General features: G+C 39.0%; 2 protein-coding genes across 2 annotated transcripts in view; both read left to right on the top strand.

Annotated features, from left to right (window-relative positions):
- MAMDC2 (MAM domain containing 2) overlaps positions 1-1629 on the top strand; it is a 66639-nt gene extending 65010 nt beyond the window's left edge. The window contains exons 13-14 of the mRNA XM_068666703.1: positions 219-303; positions 641-1629. Of these exons, the coding sequence (XP_068522804.1) occupies positions 219-303; positions 641-702 (147 nt within the window). The 3' untranslated portion in view covers positions 703-1629. The remainder of the gene's footprint in view (positions 1-218; positions 304-640) is intronic.
- A 3786-nt stretch (positions 1630-5415) lies between these two features.
- SMC5 (structural maintenance of chromosomes 5) overlaps positions 5416-22129 on the top strand; it is a 40577-nt gene continuing 23863 nt past the window's right edge. Inside the window, exons 1-11 of the mRNA XM_068667873.1 lie at positions 5416-5621; positions 6769-6910; positions 7801-7853; positions 9337-9499; positions 10758-10892; positions 11898-12038; positions 13848-14009; positions 17553-17624; positions 18534-18789; positions 19758-19912; positions 21256-21369. Of these exons, the coding sequence (XP_068523974.1) occupies positions 5482-5621; positions 6769-6910; positions 7801-7853; positions 9337-9499; positions 10758-10892; positions 11898-12038; positions 13848-14009; positions 17553-17624; positions 18534-18789; positions 19758-19912; positions 21256-21369 (1533 nt within the window). The 5' untranslated portion in view covers positions 5416-5481. The remainder of the gene's footprint in view (positions 5622-6768; positions 6911-7800; positions 7854-9336; positions 9500-10757; positions 10893-11897; positions 12039-13847; positions 14010-17552; positions 17625-18533; positions 18790-19757; positions 19913-21255; positions 21370-22129) is intronic.

The following is a 22129-nucleotide window of genomic DNA, read 5'->3' as shown; positions in this document are numbered from 1 at the left end:
TCCCTTCATCAGAATACATCTCCAAATTCTCTAACCAAATAAATCAGTCCAGTGATGGAATCAGTCCAGTGATGAAGTATAAAACTTTTTTTTTTTTTTCCCAAGAAGCAGGCTTTCAGGACACACTAGATCCTTGAATAGACTGCATGGTTGGTTTTCTTTTTCAGCCCTTCTTTTGAGGCATGGGATCCATGAAAAGCTATATCTTATCTTTACAGATTATTTTTGAAGCAATCCGTGGGGTGTCGATAAGAAGTGACATGGCTATTGATGATATTCTGTTCCAAGCAGGACCCTGTTTAGGTAAGTTTAACTTTACTTTTCGTAGGAGACGTCTAGCAAGTCACATAGTACTTTTTGTACTTACACAGGTGATATGTTGTCCCTTGAATCCCCACTGGATGATCTGCTTTTAATATCATGCTGCTGTGTTAGTGCAGAATTTCTAGTTTTTACTAAGATGTGAGACCATCCTTCAGAATTCATACTAGTAAAAATCATACAGCACTTTTAACTGTATGGCAGTTGCATTTAAATCCAACAAGATAATTATACTCTGTTATGTCTTTTTATGTGTGATAAAAATGAAAGAAATTACAGTATTTCTCTTCCCCCCCCCCCCTTTTTTTTTTAATTCTAGAAGTGGAAGAAATTCAATTCTCATCAGGCTATCCCGACAGCTTAAATGAAATTGAGTATTAAATACAATACAGTCTGCTGAAAGGAATGGAGTGCATAGAAGGTTTTTACATGAGAAACTGCACGAACTGCTTATTTTAAAATGTGTTTTAAGTGAATACTGGACTGGTTTGGATATACAATGTATAGGAAGAACTCAGAGCACTCATGTTCCTTGCCTTCGCAATGAAATTATTGACTCAGGGCTTCTTAGACTGTTTTTTGTTGTTGTTGTTACTGTTATTTTTTTCTCTTTTGCATGAGGTATCAATTATCATATAAAGGCTTCTCATTTTGCACAGATTGTTCAACACAGTATTTTAGTGCTTTATTTTTGTGTGTAAATCTTTCTGGTATATAGGTAAAAAGGGGAAAGCAAAGGTACACAATTAAAACCCAATATTGTGTTATCTTAAATCTGCATTCAGTGAATGTTTTGTGTTGGGTACAGAATGGATTTTTGTTAAGGAAATTATAAATATTTTTAAATAATAAAGAAAATTGTATAAGATACTACTAATATCCTACAGGTTAAGTGCAATTATTAATGAGACAATTCCCTCTGGGAAACTCTAACACTTTGCAGGCAATTTTTTGTGTTTTTGTATTCTTTTACTATAACAAATATCTTTGTCAACCTTACCAATAATAAGCTCACCTTTAGTACTCCAGTATAATTCAGTGTAATCTATTGCCATTTTGAACTATATGAAACAAAACCCTTTGAAACCATGTGTTTTCTGGCATACAAATCTTCTTTTCTAAATAAATTCATTTGTACACGCACAGAGAATGTACTTACAAGTTACCCAACCACAAATGCCTTGCAATTATATTGATAAGATACTGAATTCACACAACGTGTTAATTTTTAAGATTTTTTAATGTGTTTGTGTTTAAGGTTTTGTTTTGAAACTATTAAAACTTCCTAATAAAATATAACTTTGAAAATTGTCTGCTTCAGGCTTTCGTTATTGGTAAAACGAAAAACAACTGAACCTCATGTAACAGCCTGAATTCATTATTTTGAATATGAAGAAAAGGGGTCACTTCATGTAAGACATCCGACAGAAAGCAGAAGGAAGCACCAGTATTGACTCATACAGGTGGTGCTTGCAGCCACAACATTCAAGCAGTTTCTGCAAGATGTGAGCCCTGAAAAATAGGAGCAGCCTTTGATACTTTGAGAATGAAGGATGCAGCATTTCTAATGGGCTCTAAGAATCTACAGCACCCGGGACATGCTGGATCAGGTTTCACGTTGATCTCAGGGTACTCAGCCTCCTGACCTGGAAGTCTGGGATGGGGAGCAGGATAAATCCCCCATGATTCAGGTGGAAACAGTCAGAGTCCTACTGCTCCACATGCACTGTCACAAGTCCATGGGGCCAGATGGGATCCACCCAAGGGTGCTGAGGGAGCTGGCTGATGTGGTTGCCAGCTGGCTGGATAGCTGGGCTCAGAGAGTTGTGGTGAATGAAGCTTTATTCAGCTGGTAACTGGTCACAGGTGGTGTTCCCCAGGAGTCAGTGTTGGGGCCCATCCTCTTTAATATCTTTATTGATGATTTGGATGAGGGAATTGAGTATTCCCTCAGTAAGATTGTAGACGACACCAAGCTGGAGGGAAGTTTCGATCTGCCGGAGGGCAGGAAGGCCCTGCAGAGGGACCTGGACAGGACGGGCAATGGGCAGAGGCCAATGTGATGAGGTTCAACATGGCTAAGTGCTGGGTCCTGCACTTTGGCCACAAAAACCCCATGCAGTGCTACAGGCTTGGGGCAGTGCAGCTGGAAAGCTGTGCAGAGGAAAAGGATCTGGGGTGCTGGTTGCTGGCAGTGTGCCCAGGTGGCCAAGACGGCCAGAGGCTTCCTGGCTTTTATAAGAAACAGTGTAACCAGCAGGACTTGGGAGGTGATTTTCCCTTGTACTCTGCTCTGGTCTGGCTGCACTTTGAGTACTGTGTTCAGCCATGGGCCCCTCACTACAAGGACATTGAGGCCCTGGAGCGTGTCCAGAGAAGGGCTACAAAGCTGGTGAAGGGCCGGGAGCACAAGTCCCATGAGGAGCAGCTGAGGGAGCTGGGGGTGTTTGGTCTGGAGAAGAGAAGGCTCAGGGGCAACCTTACTGCTCTCTACAGGTACCTGAAAGGAAGGTGTGTGGAGCTGGGGGTCAGCCTCTTCTCACAGGTAACTAGTGATGGAACTAGAGGGAATGGCCTCATGTTGCACCAGGGGAGGCTTAGTTTGGAAATTAGGAGACATTTCCTCTCAGAAGGAGTAGTCGGGCATTGGGATGGGTTGCTCAGAGAAGTGCTGGAGTCACTGTCCCTGGGGGTGTTTATGGAAAAGTTGGACATGGTGCTTAGGGACGTGGTTTAGTGGATGATAGTGGTGGTAGGGGGATGGTAGGACCAGATGATCTTGGAAGTCTTTTCCAACCTTAATGATTCTGTGAATGCTTTATATTGGCTTCACCCTGTACATTCACCCTGTACATTCAGAAGGAAAAATAAAAAAAGATCCAACCCTTTGCATCACTGTTAGGTTTTTCATTTTGGTGACACAAACAATTAAAGAGGTTGTTCCATTAAATACATTCTGTAATAACATCTATGTTTGCTCATTGACTGACATAGGAGGTTTATTATTTCCTAGAGACTGAGAGAGAGCCCAAAGGAACTGACGTTTTAACTGCCTGTCCTAGCTACCTGCTGGTTACCGTCATTCTTCATATTATAGTATCATATTATAGCTTCAGTTGGACAGCTCAAGCTAAGCACTAAAAGACCTGGCATTTTATCAGTCTAGATCTGAACACAGCTGAAAAGTGTGAGTACCAGCACATGAGAGACCCACTGCTCCAAAAGGACTACCATGTAAGGTAAAATGCTAAGGACAGCACACTTTTCATGCAGCACGGCACACTGTCAGAAGCTTCTACCCCTCACACTTTGAAACAGTCTCATCCTCCCTCAAACAAACACTAGACATGAGATGTAAATTTTACTTAATCTTAACATTTCCTTTGGAAAGACAAAGCAAAAGAAAACCAAAAATCATCAGTTTGTTATTTCAAGTTTCTTAGTTACTTGGGAATGAATGAAGAAACCTTAAATATTCCTTTATGTTACTTTGGTTTGTGTTCATCTCCTCGCTGTTTTTTTTTTCCCCATTTCTCTGCATGTTTTCTCTGTCCTTTTCCTGTCCATCTCCTGTGCCACTCCCACCCACCCAATGCCCTTTCTCTTTTTCCACCTTGCATGTGGTCTTTGTGAATATCGTGAGCATTTTGCTCTCATTGCTAGCTAACTGCACATACTTGAGAGAGGGAGTTAGGAGAATCTTATCAAGTAGTGATAGAGAATACGCTGTGCAAACACAGATGGGAGGAGATTATGGAAAAGACTCCTTGGAACTAATTTTAATATGAAGTGGGGACAGGTTATGAATACATATAGGCGTACTGGGAAACTTCATGCATATGTAAGTCTTTTCTGCATATAACCAAGGCATGTTGCTGCGTCAGGTGTGCACGACTTTGGCGGGACTACCCCCTGTGTGCCCAGTGCTGAATAAACACACCTACTGTACAATCTGACTGACTGTGGAGTGTGTTTTCCGCAAATCATACTTCTTACCACCAACTACTGTGTCCCAGCTCACCGCTCTTACATTTTGTATTGGCCCTTAAATCTTCCCTCTATTCTTTGAAGAACTCCTCTTAGCCCCAAGCACTGCCTACCTTGTGGCCTTCAGAGGCTCTTTTTTTCTAGCTCTTACTAGCATCCACTCTCATCAGACCCTTGAAAATGCTCCATGACAAACTAGGAAAAGCAGATTTCTTCAGAAGAATCTGACAGGAGTTATGTTGAAATCATTCCTTATTCTAATGCCTCCTTCTCTTTCAGCCTTAACTGTTCATTCATGGGTCCAACTCTATCTCTCTAGACTGCGAGCTTGAGACATAACTAATTTAAGAGACACTTTTTATTATACAGAACATTACCAGGAATTAATAAATCAACAAGTAATATAATAAGGAAATATACCAGTGTTACAGGTTTACAACTCTGTCTTTCTGCACTCTGTTACACAGAATCACAAAGCTATGAATTACCACAGATCTTACGAATGGCACAGAAATACTCTCAATTTGGTTATCCTTCCCTAGATATGTCATACTACTAGTGTGTGCTGCTGCTGGTTGTGCATGTACCCTCCTGGATATGAACCTGATGGAGAGTCCTGCCCCACATCCTGGGGTAGGCAGGTCAGCTGCACCGACAGCCCGTGTATCGGTGCTCTGAGCAGTTCCACGTGAGCACAAGTTTATTTCATTTTACTTTTTTTTTTTTAAATTTTATTTTAGAAATGTATTTATTTCACTTTTTTTCCATTTAATTTTTTAATTTATTCATTTTATTTTTTTTCATTTTTTTTTTTTTAATTTTTTATTTATTTTTTATATTTATTTCGTTTCATTTCGTCTCCACCCTCCAGCAGCCTCCCTGCTGCCTGCCGACCCCCATCTCCACAGGCGGTGCTGAGGGCAGCGCCTCACGAAGCCGCCCCGAGGCCGCCCGGCTGTGCCGCCATCTTGCGGGCGCACGAGGGGAGCGCGCGTGCCGCGCGGGTGGGCGGGGCCCCCCTCCCTCGTACCGCCCCCTTCCCTCCCAGCCAATAGGAACCCTCCCGGCGCGCTGCGGACCAATGGGAGGCCCCGCGGCGGCTGAGCCCGCCGGTGAGCGCCCCCCGTGCCCCCGTGCCGGAGCCGCGCTGCCCGCGCCGAGCGGGGGCCCAAGATGGCGGCGGCGGAGGCGGTGCGGGAGGAGCGGAGCGCGGGCGCCTCGGAGCCGGGCACCGCCGGGGCGCCGCGGGCTGCCCGGCAGCGGCCGCGCTTCATAGAAGGCTCCATCGTCAGGATCTTCATGAAGAACTTCCTGTGAGTGCGCGCCGCCTGTCGCGACAGAGCCGCGACAGAGGCTGCGGGGAGGGGCGGTGTGGTGGCTGCGGGGGCCGTTGGGGGGGCGGCTGCGGAGCCGTGAGGGGACGGCGGCGGCGGCCTGGTCCCGGCCGTTGGGCGCCCTCGGCCCTCGGTGAAAATATACATGCGTGTTTGAATGTCTGTTTGTGTATTTATTCCTTTATTTGGAGCTGTTGTGGCGGTTTTGTGCTGATGGGTTCTGGCCAGCCTTGCAGGCTGCTGTCCTTAGCCTCCGGCGCGGGTCCTGCCGCACCGAGACCGGCCCAGCCTCGAACCCCTCCGTTGTAAGCCTCAGGGCTAGGCGCGCAAACGCGTCCTTTTCCAGCAGGACTGTCGTATTGTTAACACTTGAGTTTGTTTTTTTTTTTTCTTTTGGTGCTGGTGCCCGCTAACGTCCTCTCTGCCTGGTGCAGTGTGTGAAGAGAACAGCGAGCGGTGGGTTTTATTATAAACATATGGAGTTAAGGGTTATGCCAATGCTGTTAGTTTGCCGTGGTATTTTTTCTGTGGTTACTGAGTATGCTGTATGCACGTGCAGAAAGCTAATGTCTGATACAAGGTTAAAAAGTGTAAATCACTGATTCTGGGCCAACATTTCAGGTGCTTGTGAGTAACAAACACTAGTGCACACTGTCCAGCCTATCCGTATGAGGTACCACAGAACCCACAGACCTTGCAGAGCTGAAAACCCGTTTGCATCATATGGTTTAGGCTTGAATCTCCTGTGCCTGCAGTGCAGGTGGCAGCTGGCATCAAATTCAACAGACTTGACCGAACTCCCTGTGTGTGGTTGGTTTTAATGTCAGATTATATCAAGTCCTAAAAAGTCAGTAGGAATTGTCTTTTTGCGTGTGTGTTGAGGTTTCATTCTTTATAACTATTTGTTGTGAAGAATACTGTTGTAAATGCTCTGGCAGGTAGGAATTCCTTCCCAAGTGTTTTAATGGAGTTCCAGTTTTCACTCTTCAGGTTTAATTACAGTATAATGGTTGAGAAATGAGTCTAGATTTGATAAACTCGTAATCTCTCGTATTTAATATAGTCGAAAAGTGGTTTTGAGGTGATTTATTGTGTATAATGTTCAAGAAAATACTGTGTTTTCCAGAACTTATGACATCTGTGAAGTACGTCCAGGACCCAACTTGAACATGATTGTAGGTGCTAATGGAACAGGAAAGTCTAGCATTGTTTGTGCCATCTGTCTGGGACTGGCTGGAAAACCTTCTTTCATAGGACGAGCTGACAAGGTGACTATAAACTTTCTTAATTTTTGTGTTTAATGTAAATTTCATCGAGAGCCTTGTCCAAAGGGAGGGATGGATGGTACGTTTTCCTTGATTTACTTTGTTTTGTAAGAATATGAGGTGTGGGGATTGTGGAATGGCTTGCTCCAGGGACAAAGGCTTTTACCAAAGTGGTGGCCATACTTGTTGTTTTGTCTGAATTATCAAATGGAAACACCTGAATTGTACCTGAACATAGAGTAGATTAGATGTTATTTCTGAAGATGGCTTCCACAGTAGCGTGGGAAAATGCCACCAATAGAAATAACATATTCCTGATGTGACTGAGAGTTTTTATAGAGCTATGCTACCTTTATGAATTCATCTATGATTTAATGTAGCGACTTAAATGATTTGGGGGTTGTGCTATTAGTTTTTTCATTGCATCTTTTTTTTTTTTTTTTAAGTTTTTCCTTTTGTTTCTGTGGATATTGTGGTTAGGTGGAACATATTTTGGTAGTTCTTTGGAGCTCTAAATCTGGTTACCTAAATGATTGTATGTATTCTGTGATTGCAGCTCTGTCTTGAGAAAATCTTAAGTATGGAAATTGCCTGGATGGTATTTTCATGTTTATATACTATTATCCAATGAGTATGAACCTTTTAGTTGAAATTGATGACAAACTGTTAATCTGTGGAGGAAACTCTAATGCTGCTAGTTAATGAGGAAGTTAATACCATCCTCCTTTATTCCGAGGTAGTAAACTGATAAAACAATTTTTTGTTGTTATTGTCAGTTTTCAGTAAAATACACCATTACTGCAACTCTATAATACAAATACATGTTTTTGTAAGAGATTACATCTTAATACAGAGTTACTTTGCAATAATAACTTACATAATTCATTTTGTAGGTTGGTCTCTTTGTAAAGCAGGGGTGCCTGAAAGGTGTGGTAGAAATTGAACTGTAAGTAGTAAAATTATATTTTCTTATTAATTTTTAATTAGATTATTTCCCCACACAGTTGCTCACAAAACTCTAGAACAAAATCTGTACAGAGTATGCGGAGATCTTTATTTAAGCTGATGATTTTTGTTTTTTCTTTTTTATTGTTGTTTTCCCTGAACTTTACAACTTTAAGCTTTTAAAAAATCACTCAAAAAAAAAAATAAGCAGTGATAGTTTGTCCTGATTTCACTTTCTGAAGCATTTTACCTTTTCTTGATGCAAAAACAATACAAGGACAAAGACTGATGCGTATGGTGTGTTTAGCTTTTGATGATACTCAAAGATCAGGTGATTTATGTGCAGTCTGTACTGCTGTCATGTCGTAGTGGTTGGAAGTGATTTAAAAAGGATAAAAAAGAAGTCTAAATTCTTAAAAAAAAAAAAAAAAAAAAAAAGTTCTGTCTTTGCTTTCTTGTACTGATACCCCTGATGTGAGTGGTTCCTCTGCATTCTTACTGCAAATGTTACTGAAGCAAAGCAGAAGAAAAAAGTAGATCTGATTAATTCCAGATAATGTAGTCTTCTAGGTAAGATTAATGCATAAGATTAATCTATTTTATACAAGATAGAGAAACTGAAATATCATTTGGAGTTAGCCTGTAAAATCAGGTTAGTAACTTGCATTTATTTTATGGTTATAGGGTAACACTACATGGTTCCAGTATTTAGTGCTAAACTGAACAGAAAAAGCTAAAGAGAAACTATCCTAACAGAGTTTCTCAGTATCTGCTTTTGGGTAGAGATCTTAATTTGAAACTGCAATAGCAGTGCAATAGCGTAGGTTGCCTTGATAAGCCCTAACCTGCTATGTGGCTACACTAAATAGAATGTAGAGCTAATAAAATGACTTAGATCCTTAATTTGTATAAAAGTTGGCCACCTTGATCAAATTGTATATAAAGTAAATTGTGGACAATTGATGCTTTTTTACTCTTCTTTAAAAGCAGAAAAAGGAATTATTTTTCATTCAGTATGATATTGTTCGCATTTTCAGGTGGAATACGTATACACAGCTTATTGATTGAGTTCTGTACATTAATATTAAACTTTAAGAACTTGGTGCTGGTACAGTTCCTGCATACCAAGTTTAAAAGTATTTTTAATTTGAAAGAGGAAGCTTTATGTATAAAACTACTCCATATGTAACAACTTTTAAATGATTCATGCATTCATCAAGAATATGTTATATATGTAAATAGCTACGTCTGAGTTAAGATTTGCAGATATTTGTGATGCCATCAGTGTTGCACAGGAGACATGGTGGGATTCATTCATCACTAAAATATTGTACACTATGTGAAACAATATGAATCTGTCTCTGCTGTTCAGTTTTTAAATATTTAAGTATCAAATAAGTTTTTAACACGGTAACTAATGTATTCTGACATCTGGTGACCCTTGTATACTCTCAAAAAATGTAAATACTTTTTTTATTAATCAGGTCTAAGGCACCTGAGAATATCATTATCACACGGGAAATGCAAGTGGTGAACAACACATCAACATGGTTTATCAACAGAAAACCAACAACTCTGAAAACAGTAGAGGAACAGGTCGCAGCCTTAAACATCCAGATGGACAATTTGTGCCAGTTTCTTCCTCAGGTATGAAGGAATTTTGAGAGGCAGTGTAGTTGCAGTGAGAGGGTTTTGTAATTTATTTCCAAATCCTGCGTCATTTCAGCAATTTAATTGGACCACACAAAGGATGAGCCTGGGGACGTAGCCATACTGGTGGGATGTTGAAAGAAGGAAGGAACTATGTGGCCTTTAGGGTTTCTTAACTGGACAGTTCTGTACCTGCTGTCTGTTGACACTGAAAGGGAAGCTGCTGATGTTGTTTGGGTAGCAATGATACCAGTATTACCTCTCTGTCCTGCCACTAATGCAGCAACAAATCTGTGGGGAAATTTATTTAAATAAGGTCTTGAGATCTAGCACCATTTCTGTGCCTTTATCTGCATGGTTCCTGCATCCCTGCCTTCCGCAGTCATTGTCTGCATGTGCTTTTCTTTAGTTACATCCAGACAGTTCCTCATGACTAGGTCCTCTACTTGGCAAGTGAAGGCAAAGAGTTGTCTGGATTTCTCTCTCAGAGATCCAGGAAGTAGCCCTATTAAATGATCTTGTATTTACAACAGAGACTGCTGCTAGAGCCTTCCTATAAGCTCCTGTGGCTTAAACTGTTTCTTGAGCATAAGGTAAGACTTACTGGTATTCAGAATCAAACTTGGTAAAAAATAAAATTGTCCTGATGGAAAATAGCTCATGAAGGAAGGAGAAGACTAATGAATGCCAGGTGCTGCTTTGACAGCTGAATCCATGCATGGGAAGGTTAGGGTTTCTGTGCAGATAGCTATGTTGGATCACAGTTACACGCTTAAAAAAATTTTTATGGTGGGTTGTTTCTGAAGACCTTTCTAGCTCATGGGGATCGTCAGAGATAGTAGTAAAAGGGAACCCTATCAGAGCCTAGCCAGTCACGACTTTTTTTCTCCTCTTCAAGGAGAAGTGTGTTCATGAAGAAAGGCTGGAAAAAAAGTGAATTCTCTGAACTGAGCTGTCTCATTCGGAAGAATGATAGCCAATTCAGAAACAATGAACCAACCTTTGTCCTCAACAGGTACCCTCAAGCTGCTGAAAAAGCCAAGAGCTAAGGTTTAAGCTCAAATCATGCCAGAACAGCTCCAGGAAAACCTTGTATGAAATTTTACGAATTCCAGAGGTGGTTGTCCTATGCTTAATCATGTCAGAACTATCAAAGAACTGTACATCAGGTGTTTGTGAAACTATTTAAATCCAGTATTGCTGTCCTTCACTATTATAACTAAAACTGTATTGTTACAACTTCTTTATTTCATAGGACAGAGTTGGAGAATTTGCAAGACTGACTAAGGTTGAATTGCTTGAAGCCACTGAAAAATCCATTGGCCCTCCAGAAATGTACAAATATCACTGTGAACTGAAAAACTTCAGAGACAAAGAAAGAGAACTAGAGGTAAACATGCACATTGTACAGACAGAATTTACATAATAAAATTTTATGTGAGTTCTTACTCACGTGAAGTTTTTTGTCCTTTAAGAGTTGTCAACTGTTAGGAGGTGTTCCTTTGCTTTAATCTTGCTTTCCATAAATTATGGGTGAGATTGTTGCCTGTTACTACTTTTTCCTGGTTAGGAGTAGTCACATATTAAAAGGAAAAAAGATAATTGTAAGCAGTATGGTGCAACCTTGTTGCTGTCCTTTTGTTAGTATGCAGGATCTTTCCCTGACACTCAGTTGTGCTGTGAATTTACCAGGCTTTGTAATCTGTACAGAGATGTTACTGCTGGGAATGGTGTCTTGGGAGCACTGTTCTGGGAACACTGCCTGTCGTTATCAGTGCAGGCCATTTTAATTCTTTGTTCTGCTGTTCCTTATATTTGTGCAAATCCATGTATTTCCACTTATACGTACTATATTCAAATACCAACCTTAATATTTCTGTTACAGATCTGTACAAGAACTTTCAGAAGTATTTTTACAACTTGTATTTAGCAAAATCAGTTATGGTTGTTTCGAAACTTCTAGATTAATCAGTCCATGAGCTGTAGGGATGATATTTTTTCTTTAAGTGTTTTAATCTTTCAGTGAAGAAATTTTTCCTAATATCCAACCTAGACCTTCCCTGGTGCAACTTAAGGCCATTTCCTCTTGTTTTACCAATTGGTGCTTAGGAGAAGAAGAGACCAATTCCTGCCTTGCTATAGCCTTCTGTAAGGCAGCTGTAGAGTGTGATAAGGTCTCCCTTGAGCCTCCTCTTCTCCAGGCTAAACAACCCCAACTCCCTCAGCTGCTCCTTGTAAAACTTGTTCTCTTGGCCCTTCTGCAGCTTTGTAGCCCTTTTTTGGACACACTCAAGTACCTTGATGTCCTTGTAGCGAGGGGTCCAGGTATGGATAATTTCTGAAAAGTGTTTTCATAGAGTAGATGCTGTAAATTATGAAATGCATATTCTTACAGAATTTGTGCAAAGACAAAGCTTACTCATTGGAGAAAATGAAACAGAGGGTTGAACGATACAAACAAGATGTTGAGAGATACCATGAATGCAAGCGCCATCTAGACCTAATTGATATGCTTCAGAGAAAAAGACCTTGGGTGGTAAGATTTAATTTTATTTTCAGTGTTTCTCTTACCTGACGTGTTTTTCTTACAACTGCAATACTAGAACTATGTCGTGTTGAAGGGATTTTTTAATCTTAAATTGGATTACCACATCTTTCTCAGAATATTTTTCTGCTTTACAAGAAAAGATATATCAAAGAAAGAATTTTGACAGAGTAGTCTAAGTAGATATATTTGTGATTATTTTTTTATGTTTACAAGTGTGGTGATTTCCTACTAACTTATGTTTAACTTTATGTTTACAAGTGTGTGTTAACTTTATGTTTACAAGTGTGGTGATTTCCTACTAACTAGGAAAAAGTGGCTGTGTTGGTTTCACACTGATGGGCAGCTAACTCAATCACACAGCTCTCCCCTCCTAAAAAGGAAAGGGGAATAAAATATGGTGGAAAAAAAGGCTAATGGGTTGAGATAACAAGGAGATCACTCATCATCACAGGCAAAGCAAACTCAGCATAGAGAGATTAATGTAATTTATTGCCTGTTGCTAACAGACAAGAGCTGTAAGAAGCTATGAGTAAACTAAAAACACTTTACCTCTCTCCTCCTGAGCAGCTCAGGGGAATGGGGGTTGTGGTCAGTACTTAACACTTTGTCTCTGCCATTCCATCCTCCTCACTGTCTTCCCTGCTCCAGCCTGATGTCCCTCCCACAGGATGCCATCCTTCCTAAATTGATTTTATGTGGGCTTCCCACAGGCTGCAGTTCTTCAAGAACCAATCCAGTATGGGTCTGTACCATCAGGTCAATCCTTCAGGAATTGACTGCTCCAGTATGGGCAGCAGCTCCCCCCCAGACCCCTGCTCCTGCGTGGGCTCCTCTCCACAGGCTGCAGCTCCGGCCTGGGGCCTGCTCCTGCGGGGGCTCTCCATGGGCCGCAGCCTCCTCCAGGCCACATCCACCTGCTCCACCGGGGGCTCCTCCACCCATGGGGGGGGCTGCAGCCTGGAGATCTGCTCCATGTGGGGCCCATGGGCTGCAGGGGGACAGCCTGCTCCACCAGGGGCCTCTCCCTGCACAGCCCGCAGGGGAACTGCTGCTGCCTGCCTGGAGCACCTCCTGCTGCACTGATTTTAGTGTCTGCAGTATTCTACAGCCTTCCCCCCCACCTCCTGCTACTAAAGCCTTGTTATGTTAACCCAGTACAGTGGCAGATAGTGCAAAATGGACAGAGCTTGCAGGCAATCCCTTTTTTTTTTGTGTATGTTATTTTAAAGCTCAGAATAATTCAGGGCTCCCTAGATAGTGACTTGTTATTGTAGTGTTTGGTGGGAGGATTTGTATGCATGTGTTGTCTTTTTTTTTTTTCTCCCCGAAAGTTTTGTTCTTCCCTTGTCCCCTTCAGTTTACTAGTGTTATGTATGTTCCTAGCTCTGATCGGTCTAACTTTTTCTTTCTCCTGAAAATTTCTGTGCTTACTTGCTCCTTCGCTTGAGGACTTCTGCCTAATTAATGCTCAAAGTATAGACAGAAGGGGCTAAATTAGTTTTTGGATGCTGATCCAAGATGGGTTTAAAGGCAAAGCTGTTGGTCATATCTTCTGCTACTTCTGTTAGTTGAGAGCCACTAACTGTGTGCCCTGTTCAGTGGGGATTGAACAATCTCTGTGTCTTCGATAGTCACTACTAACAGGCGGATTACTTAAGTAGTCATGCTAACACTGGTTTCTGTATGAGACTTTTCTCTTAAAACCTGTGTTCAATTACATAAAACGTTAAAGCAGTATAAATAATACTGGAAAGGAAGACAGAAGTCTTTAATTATTTTACTTGCAACTTTTCCAAGGAATATGAAACTGTTCGTCAGCAGCATGAGGAAGTAAAACAAATCCGAGACCAGGCCAGGGAAGAACTGAAGAATCTGAAGGAAATGCAGGCTCCACTTGTGAAAAAAATACAAGAAACTGTAGAATCTTTTAAGATTCTGGATAAGAAGATAAAATGTATGGTAGGTAATTTAAGTTCAGTTATAGTATTCAGGTGTTCTTTGTTCAGATCTGCGAAGAGTGTCATCTTTCTTTCTAGCGTGGGAGATGTCAATAAAAGTACTGTAATTCTCTGCAGGACTATCATGTACGGTTCAGGCTCCAGTAGTCATTGTAAAAATTTTTGGATGAATAATCAAAGTTAACTGATCACATGAGAATATTTACAGTAGTGAGTTCTACTTGAAGATGACTGTAATTCAAATCAGATAACCTGGTGTAAAGGCACCTGTGACACTGCTGTCATGATGCAGCTTGTAGAATCAGGCTGAAACTTTACTTGAATGTAATTTAGTGCACTGTGAGTTACTACACTCTCCATGTGCTTTCTTTGAAAGACAAAACAAATCAAAAAACCCCAAATTGCAATCAAGCAAAAAAACAGATTGAAGAGTGGTACTGGTGTGAACAACAGAAATCTTACCAAGAACAGTTGTAGTCAGACTTTGGATTCAGAGCTCCACAGTGCTGCAAGAGTTTATTACACTGCTATATGAAATACATGTATATAAAATTCTTACAAAGTTGGTTTTATTGAAGTGGGGTGTGGCTTTTTTGTTTATTTTTGTTGTTACTGTTCTTTGTTTTTAAAAATTAGGTGCTTTTCCTTAGAGGAGAGTTAATGGATGGAAGCTTCAATTGATTTTCATAATTTGGAAAGGGCCTTTGTGTTTTGTTTTCATGGCTTAGTGTCTGTGTTTTAGTCATATCTCATTTTTACCTAATGTTATACTAAGGCTTATATATATATATGTATATGTTGTGAACAGGAAGGAGTTTTGCTGCTTCCACAGTTCCTAGAGGTATTGGTCTATCTTCATTTAGAAGTTACCCCCTGTTTGCATCAGAAGCATATGGAAAAATAGTGAACACTTGAGTTTTAACTTGCAAAGAGTGTTCTTATATAGGCTGTTCACTACAGAACTGTAAAAGTGGAACTGGGGGAATGTGCTACCTGGTTGACTCATGCTCTTGATGGACTAACTCTTGAATCAACTTGTTTCTACTGAATCTAAACCTGTGAAGTGTTATATAAACAATATACTACATATTCACAAGGTTAGCTTTATTCTGAAGTCATGCTTCTTTTGGGCTCAGAGAATGTATTAGGTGCGTTTTGATCTATAGAATTCCAGAAGCCAAAAAGCTGCAAAGAAGGAGAGATGTGACATTTGAAGTAAATTAACCATAGAAGACTGACTGAAATATTCTAGTCTTGCTCTCTAGTTTCTTTTGAAGCAGGGTGTGTTCTGCCAGTGCTGTCACTAGTTTTAACCCAAGGCAAAACCTCAATGACTTTAAGTACCATACCTTCAAATTACTTTGATTGCTAGTTCTTCAGAAACTCTTCACTTCTTTAAAGACACAGCTTGAATTCATTATAGCTTAAAATTTAGTCCTTATAGATGCAAGGATTTGAGTATTTCAGGGATAATTATACTATCAGCCAGCATGAGTTGAGTGATTTTTACTATGAAAGCAGTGTAACTTTATTTGTGTAAATTTCTTTTTTTTTTTTTTTTTTTAATTAAACATTTAGTTGGGCATTAAGGGAAAGCAGTGTAGCATTTCAAGTTGACTCTTTCAAACACAGACCTGTAAGTATGACTGTCTCCAGGCCCTTTGGTCCAGGCTTATTTCTGTTATCAAATAACCGTAATCCTGACTACCTCTTGAGATTTACTCTTGGCTTGAAGATAAGCATGTGAGACCAAAAATCTTTGGAATGTTTTGTTTGCATTTTGTTAGCAGAAAGCCAGTCATGGTGTTACAGGTTTCCTACAGTATGAAAGTAAAGACAGTGTTAAATCTGAAAAGAAATTAAAGTACCCAGAGAGTGCATGACTATTTCTGTTGTTTGTGTTTAAACCCTTGTAAGTGTTTGGTTAGATTAAGAACTGTGAGTAAAGTTTTGTGCTTAGGGTGGGTGGGGTGTGCAGATTCTGAATAAAATAAATCTACCCATTTTGGAGGAAGAGGTTGATAAAATTGTGTGAGAGAATGCTGGAATAGTTTCTGCTCCAGACTCTTGGACCTTTGAAAAGGGTGCAATGCAATTTGGGTAGTACTTCGTAGTATAAAGCAGAGTTTTTTTGGTTGTACCGCAAAAACTTTAAGCAAGATTGTTGTTGTTAATCTATTCAGTAAGTTGGTACATATAAATACATGATAACTGAAAATGTAATGATAATTGAAAAACTGGATTCCAGTTCTGTAATACTCTCCTGACTTTGAGATGCTTCAAATTTTTTCTGTGAACATTTAGCATCAATTTCCCAGGAAAGGCTTTCTTCTTCGTAGTGCCAGCCTGTGCACTTTTCAGACAGCGCTGTGGAGTCAGTACTGTATCGCGATCAACTGCAAGACCAAGGCATGCCATTCCATCTCGTCTCCAACTGCAGAGTCAAGGCCTTTAAGTTATGTTCACCTTTTAGGTTGCGAGATGAGTTGCATAATCTTATTTTCTGTTCTTTGCGCATCTTAGCTTTTCAATGTGACATATTTTGTAGGAAGAAATTCCTTCTGGCTGGAGTGCTGTTTTTATTTACCTGTCTGCACTGTAATTTACCCACAGGATTCCCGTCTTTCGGCCTTTTTAGTTCAGGAAAGGAGTTGGATTTGTTCAGAAAGCACAGTACGCTTCCTCTGTGATCATAATTCTATTTGATTATGCAACTTGCAATTAGTAGCTTTTTCTAACTACTTTTTCCAACTGAAAATCTTTTAAACCTGTTAATTTTAGCCACACCACAACTCAAGTCTTGTAATACCGCATTGAGATAATGTGAGGAGTTTGAAGGTTGCCAAGTTCATGTCTTTTCCTCTCATTGCACTTCCTAGGTAGCCTCCTTACACAAATGGGCCTTCACTGCTCTTATTCCTCTTGCTATGACAAGTAACAGAGACAATTTGTAATTCGGGAAGGTTTGGAGGGTTGGGAGGATGGTGAAAGAGATTGACAGAGACTCAGTTAGTTACTTGGGCATTGGAGACTTTCAGTATTCAACTGGACATGTGCCTTAGTAACATGGTTTAGTAAGACCTGCTTTGAGCAAGGGATTGCACAGGGTGACTTGACTTCCAGGAGTTCCTACCAACCTGTATTGTTCTAAGTCAATTTGGAAAAAGAGGCAGTAACTTTTTCAGTTTAAGGGTCTGAATGTAACTTTTTTGTTTGTTTAAATCAAAGGTGGAATTATTTTAATAAAGATTAGGTTCAGATGCTTCCTCTGTGCCAGAGTTTGCAGATCCATAGCTGATCTTGCATGATTGTGAACAGATTATATGTCAATGTTCAGTTTTGTACAAATTACTGAAACTGTATGTGTTACAGATAGAAGTAAGAGTAATAATAAGATGATGAGCTTGTCTTTGTCAGTCATAAAAATTCACTTACAGCTTTCTGTAAAAATCAGTCACACTTGAAGGAATTTTCAGTATATACATAACTAAGCATTTATTCCGCATTTTATTACTATCTAATCTAAATATGTTGTTGTATGCAGGCTGGTGAAATCAAGGAGGTTTCCCAAAAATGTAAACAAAAGCAAGATGCTTTGGAGATGAAAGATAAGCAAGTAAGAGTCTTGATTTTTGACTTTTTGGTGCTTTTTTGTTTAATACATTAATTTGGTACTAGCTGTGGCACATCCTGTGTGCAGGTAGAATTCTACTCCTTAAATTCTGCAGTAAAACTTTTTTTGTCTATTCTTCAGTCAGATGTCAGAGATTTCTCTACAAGCACTAGCAGCATTTTTATACTCCACTTCTAGTATACAATGAATCTTTGCACCTTCTGGGCAGAACAGAATCTCCTGAGAATCAAATGCCCATTACTTCGAACACCAATTGCTGTTAGATAGTTATAGGATACATAAAATCAGTTACTTTGATGCAACAAACTTTTAGAATGGATGGTGTGTATATGAGCAATATTTTGCAGACTTTTCTTGAAAAGTTACAGCCTTGGTAGTACAGTAATACAGCATTAAAAACTCCCTGAAATACTCTGTGCAAGAGACTTTGGTTTTTGCTTCTGCTAACTAAAAGCATTTTTAAAGAAGGCGCTGCAAAAATCTGTTGCAAAGAAGAATTGCTGTTCTTCACTTATGCACTCTGTCAGGAAATTTCTGAGTTACACATCAAGGCGCAGAATTCAGGTTGCACGCTGTTTTGTGATGTAGGCTTTATGTAATCTAGACTGGCTTTCAAATGTGTTAAAGATATGTTTTAAGCTTCTGCTTTTGTAGAAATAAAGGATCTTTGAAAATGATTTAAAAATTTGATTTTAGTTTAGATTAAATGTTCTTAAACCTTAACAAAATCTTTTCAGCTTTTAATTTGTCATAGGGGTATTAGAACTAGAACATATGGTTTTAATGCATGGTTACATCTGTATTTAATACCTGTCTCAGCGATATACTAGTTATTTGTCATAATATTGCATGCTAAACTCTCTTAATGTTGAAAATATTCAAAATTCTTAGATTGAAGAAATTAATCAAGCTTTCAGAATGAAAAAAGATGAAGAAATGGATAGACGAAAGAAAATAATAAGTGCTCATAAGATGATAGAGGAATGGAACGATGAACTCCATACAGCGAGCAACTGTGAGAATCTTCAGCCGCAAATTGATGCTGTTAATAACGAACTGAAACACTTACAAGGAGAAAGGGCAAACATTGAGAGTGATATTAGTGATGTAACAACAGAGAAAAATAACCAAGAACGGGAAAAGAGAAGTAAGTTACTTGTTTTTCTTTGTTTTATTTTTTTTAAGACTGCTCCTACAGCATCTGCTTGTTGTCCTGCTATAGTAAAAATAATTTGAGACATTTACCTCAAGTCTCAAGAGGGTTACTTTAGTAGCCCTCTTGACTGTTTTATTAAAAGTAACAAAACCAGCTGTAGAAATAAGAACACTTAATGTCAATTACTACTTTTGAATTTAAAACTACTCTTACAAGAAGTTAGCTTCCCTTGATCCATGGGTAAAGAAACTGGTTTGCCAGTTTTGTTTGTAAATGGAAGTGTGTACTTGCAGGATGAAGAGGAGGGGAAAAAAAGCTTGTTTTAAAGATATGTTGCTTAAAATGATCTCTGTGGCAGTATATTAGCTATTGATGCTGATTTGTCCTTTTTGGAAGAACTTCAGTTAACATTAATTTCAGTAAATTACTTTAAAGTGTCCTGGAGAAAGACCAAGTGACCTAGAGGGAGAGAGGCTATGTACTGTATTTCAAGAGGCATAGAAGGTATTCAACCTCTGCTTCTCCTCAGTACCAAATGCTTTCTTACAGTCTACAGTCATGTCTTCATTTTTCTGCGAACATGAAATATCACTCAAATTTCATGTTGCTAGTCCCACAGTTTCTTTTCTCTTGGGGTATTACTGGTTCTAAATATAACAGTAGAACATGAATTGAAGAGATACTTCTAGGACTAAATTCTTATGTTCTTTAATTTAAATACTGTACACATTTCATTATGCTTTGGACAATTATAATTTTATTCTAAATTTTAAGTTTGAATAATTCTTTAAATTTCTTTAGAATAAGTGGGATTTTGAATGTGGGAATAGAAACTCTAAATTCTTATATTCTCCTGTCAGCCCTATTCCTGTGGTAACATAGTCAATAAATATTGAAAAATACTGAATATAATGTATTCTTACTATGGACTCTGTTTAAGAAACTGTCTTAAATCACAGGAATAATTGATCGCATTGAACAACTTAATAATATAATGAGTATGAAAGAAGAGACTCTTAGAGGGAAATATCAAGATACACACTCTGCTCTTATGTGGCTAAGAAAGAACAAAGACAAGTTTAAAAAAACAGTTTGTGAGCCCATAATGCTTGTGGTAAGAAAATTTACATCTATATCACTAATCAATTAATTTCTATTTATGCTTGCAAGACTTTGAGAATTAGTTCAGAACTTGCAAGACACCTTAAAGTTAGCTGCCAATTGCATGCAGTATATATGCAATACATATGGTAAGGTGAACTCTGTATTTTTCATTCCTTATGTAGTGTACTGATACTCTTTTGAGTAAGATGAGATCATATCTTCTCTCTCCCTCCCCAGTAAGAAGTTCTTTCTTAAGGTTCATGCTGCAGATTTCCTCAAAAGTACATCTAATTACTTAAGTTTAAGTGGCTTCGTAAAAATACAATGGTAGTTGCAACTGAGGGCCCACTCCTTAAAGCGCAATCTGCTCAGCAAATATTTCATCATATCACAGTGCTCCTCAGATGTTCTTGTGGTGTGCTCTGCATAACCAGCTACAAACACAGGAAAAGCCTACTCCTAGTATTTCCTCTTATTACCAGATATTCCAATTCTTTTTGTAAGATCACATCAAATTAATTCTGTAGATACCTTGGTATGATGGCTTTTGCTTTTACTTTAAGGCCTCATTAATATCTATAAATGACTAATATCTATAAAATCCACTAATGTTTGAACTTTCTTCTGTGATAAATGTAAGTTGGTCTCACATACTTAGATGCTTTAGTTTTCAAATTGATAGTAAGTTTATACAGCCTTTGGCTGTCTTGAGGCTGTTAAATTGTGTGGTTCTGTGTAATGTCGTCTTCATTTATCATGGATGTAATATCTTATACTGGTGAGTTACTGCAGAATTCTAATATTAACGTTTTATTCAGTTATTAAAAGCTTCATTCATACTTCATTTTTTAACTTTTTTATTTAAGAATTCAAAGATAGTCTTTGTCTCTCTGGGGCTTCACAATTCTTTATTCATGTTTGTCAAAGAGAACTGCATTTGAATAATTTGTAAAGCATGGAGTTCTGTGTATTTGTTTTATTAGCCCAGTTGCTCCTAAACAGTATGGTATCTTTACTAGCGCTGGAGCAGAGCCACCAGACACGAAATGGTGGTGGCTGCAACTATTAGCTGGAGAGAAGAGGAGGGCAGTGTGTTAGAGACAGTGGCAACTCCAGGGATGCTCAAAACTAAACACAGTAATGTGAGGTGGTGTAGGTTCCATCCAGAGAAAATTCATTGCAGAAAGATCAGGGATATGCTTTAAAGGCACTTAAATATTTTCTTTTGTTTTCATTAACAGTAGGCTTGGATATCAGCTGACTGCTGGCGTGGGAAGGGTTGTTAAGTTCAATTGCATTAAAACAGTCTCTTATCATTACCTTTTCTTAACTTTTTTTTTTGTATGCGAGCAGATCAATATGAAAGACAGTAGACATGCTAAATATATTGAAAATCACATTCCGGTCAATGACCTGAAGGCTTTCGTTTTTGAGAGTCCAGAAGATATGGATACGTTTCTTGTGGAGGCAAGTAGGCAGTAATTTTAAAAGTTGATTTTACTAATATGCAGCTATCAAAAAGGGTAGTAGACTCCAAAGTATGTCTCCTAAATATTATTCAATCTGTATTTATTGTACTTCAAGCATCCTTGAAAGTATCTGGATGCTTCAGCTAGTTTGGAGTATGACCAGGCTGGGAGGCATGAGACTTCTGCTCTTCCAAGCATGGTTAAACTAAACATCTAGAACCTTTATTGGAAAAGGCATCCACTTGCTTGTGTGTTTGTGCCATGTTGGCTAGTAGACATCCATCCACCTTTGCTGCTGGTTGCAGTAGCTCCTTTTGTTAGGAGTGCTGTCCTACAGACCTAAGTTGGGAAAGAAAGCATGATATACAGTTTGATTAGTTTTTCTTTTAAAATTAATAGAGGGGTTTAGGATTGCAGAAAGGTACTGAGTCTTAGTTACTAAACATTGGTAAGATCACTGCAGTAGCTAATACAGAATATTCAAAGACTTTAATCTGATTAGTAAGTAAGATTTTCTTCAAAACTGGAGGAATGTGGAAATATTAGGAAAATATTTCTCTTTAGAAAAAGCTCTTGTCTTCCTTGGCAATATAATAATCACTGCAGAGGCGAAAAAGTGCTGATAAAAGGAAATGACCAGAGCAGTAATCTGATAATTAAGTACCAAGTATTTCCAGTACCTCCTGACTAAAATGGCAAGAGGATATCTTTCTTGAAGATAATGGTCCAAGCAACAAATCAGGCTTACTATTTTTCTA

This window comes from Anas acuta, chromosome Z (assembly GCF_963932015.1).
Source record: "Anas acuta chromosome Z, bAnaAcu1.1, whole genome shotgun sequence".
NCBI lineage: Eukaryota > Metazoa > Chordata > Aves > Anseriformes > Anatidae > Anas > Anas acuta.
This window is presented reverse-complemented; position numbering and strand designations above follow the sequence as displayed.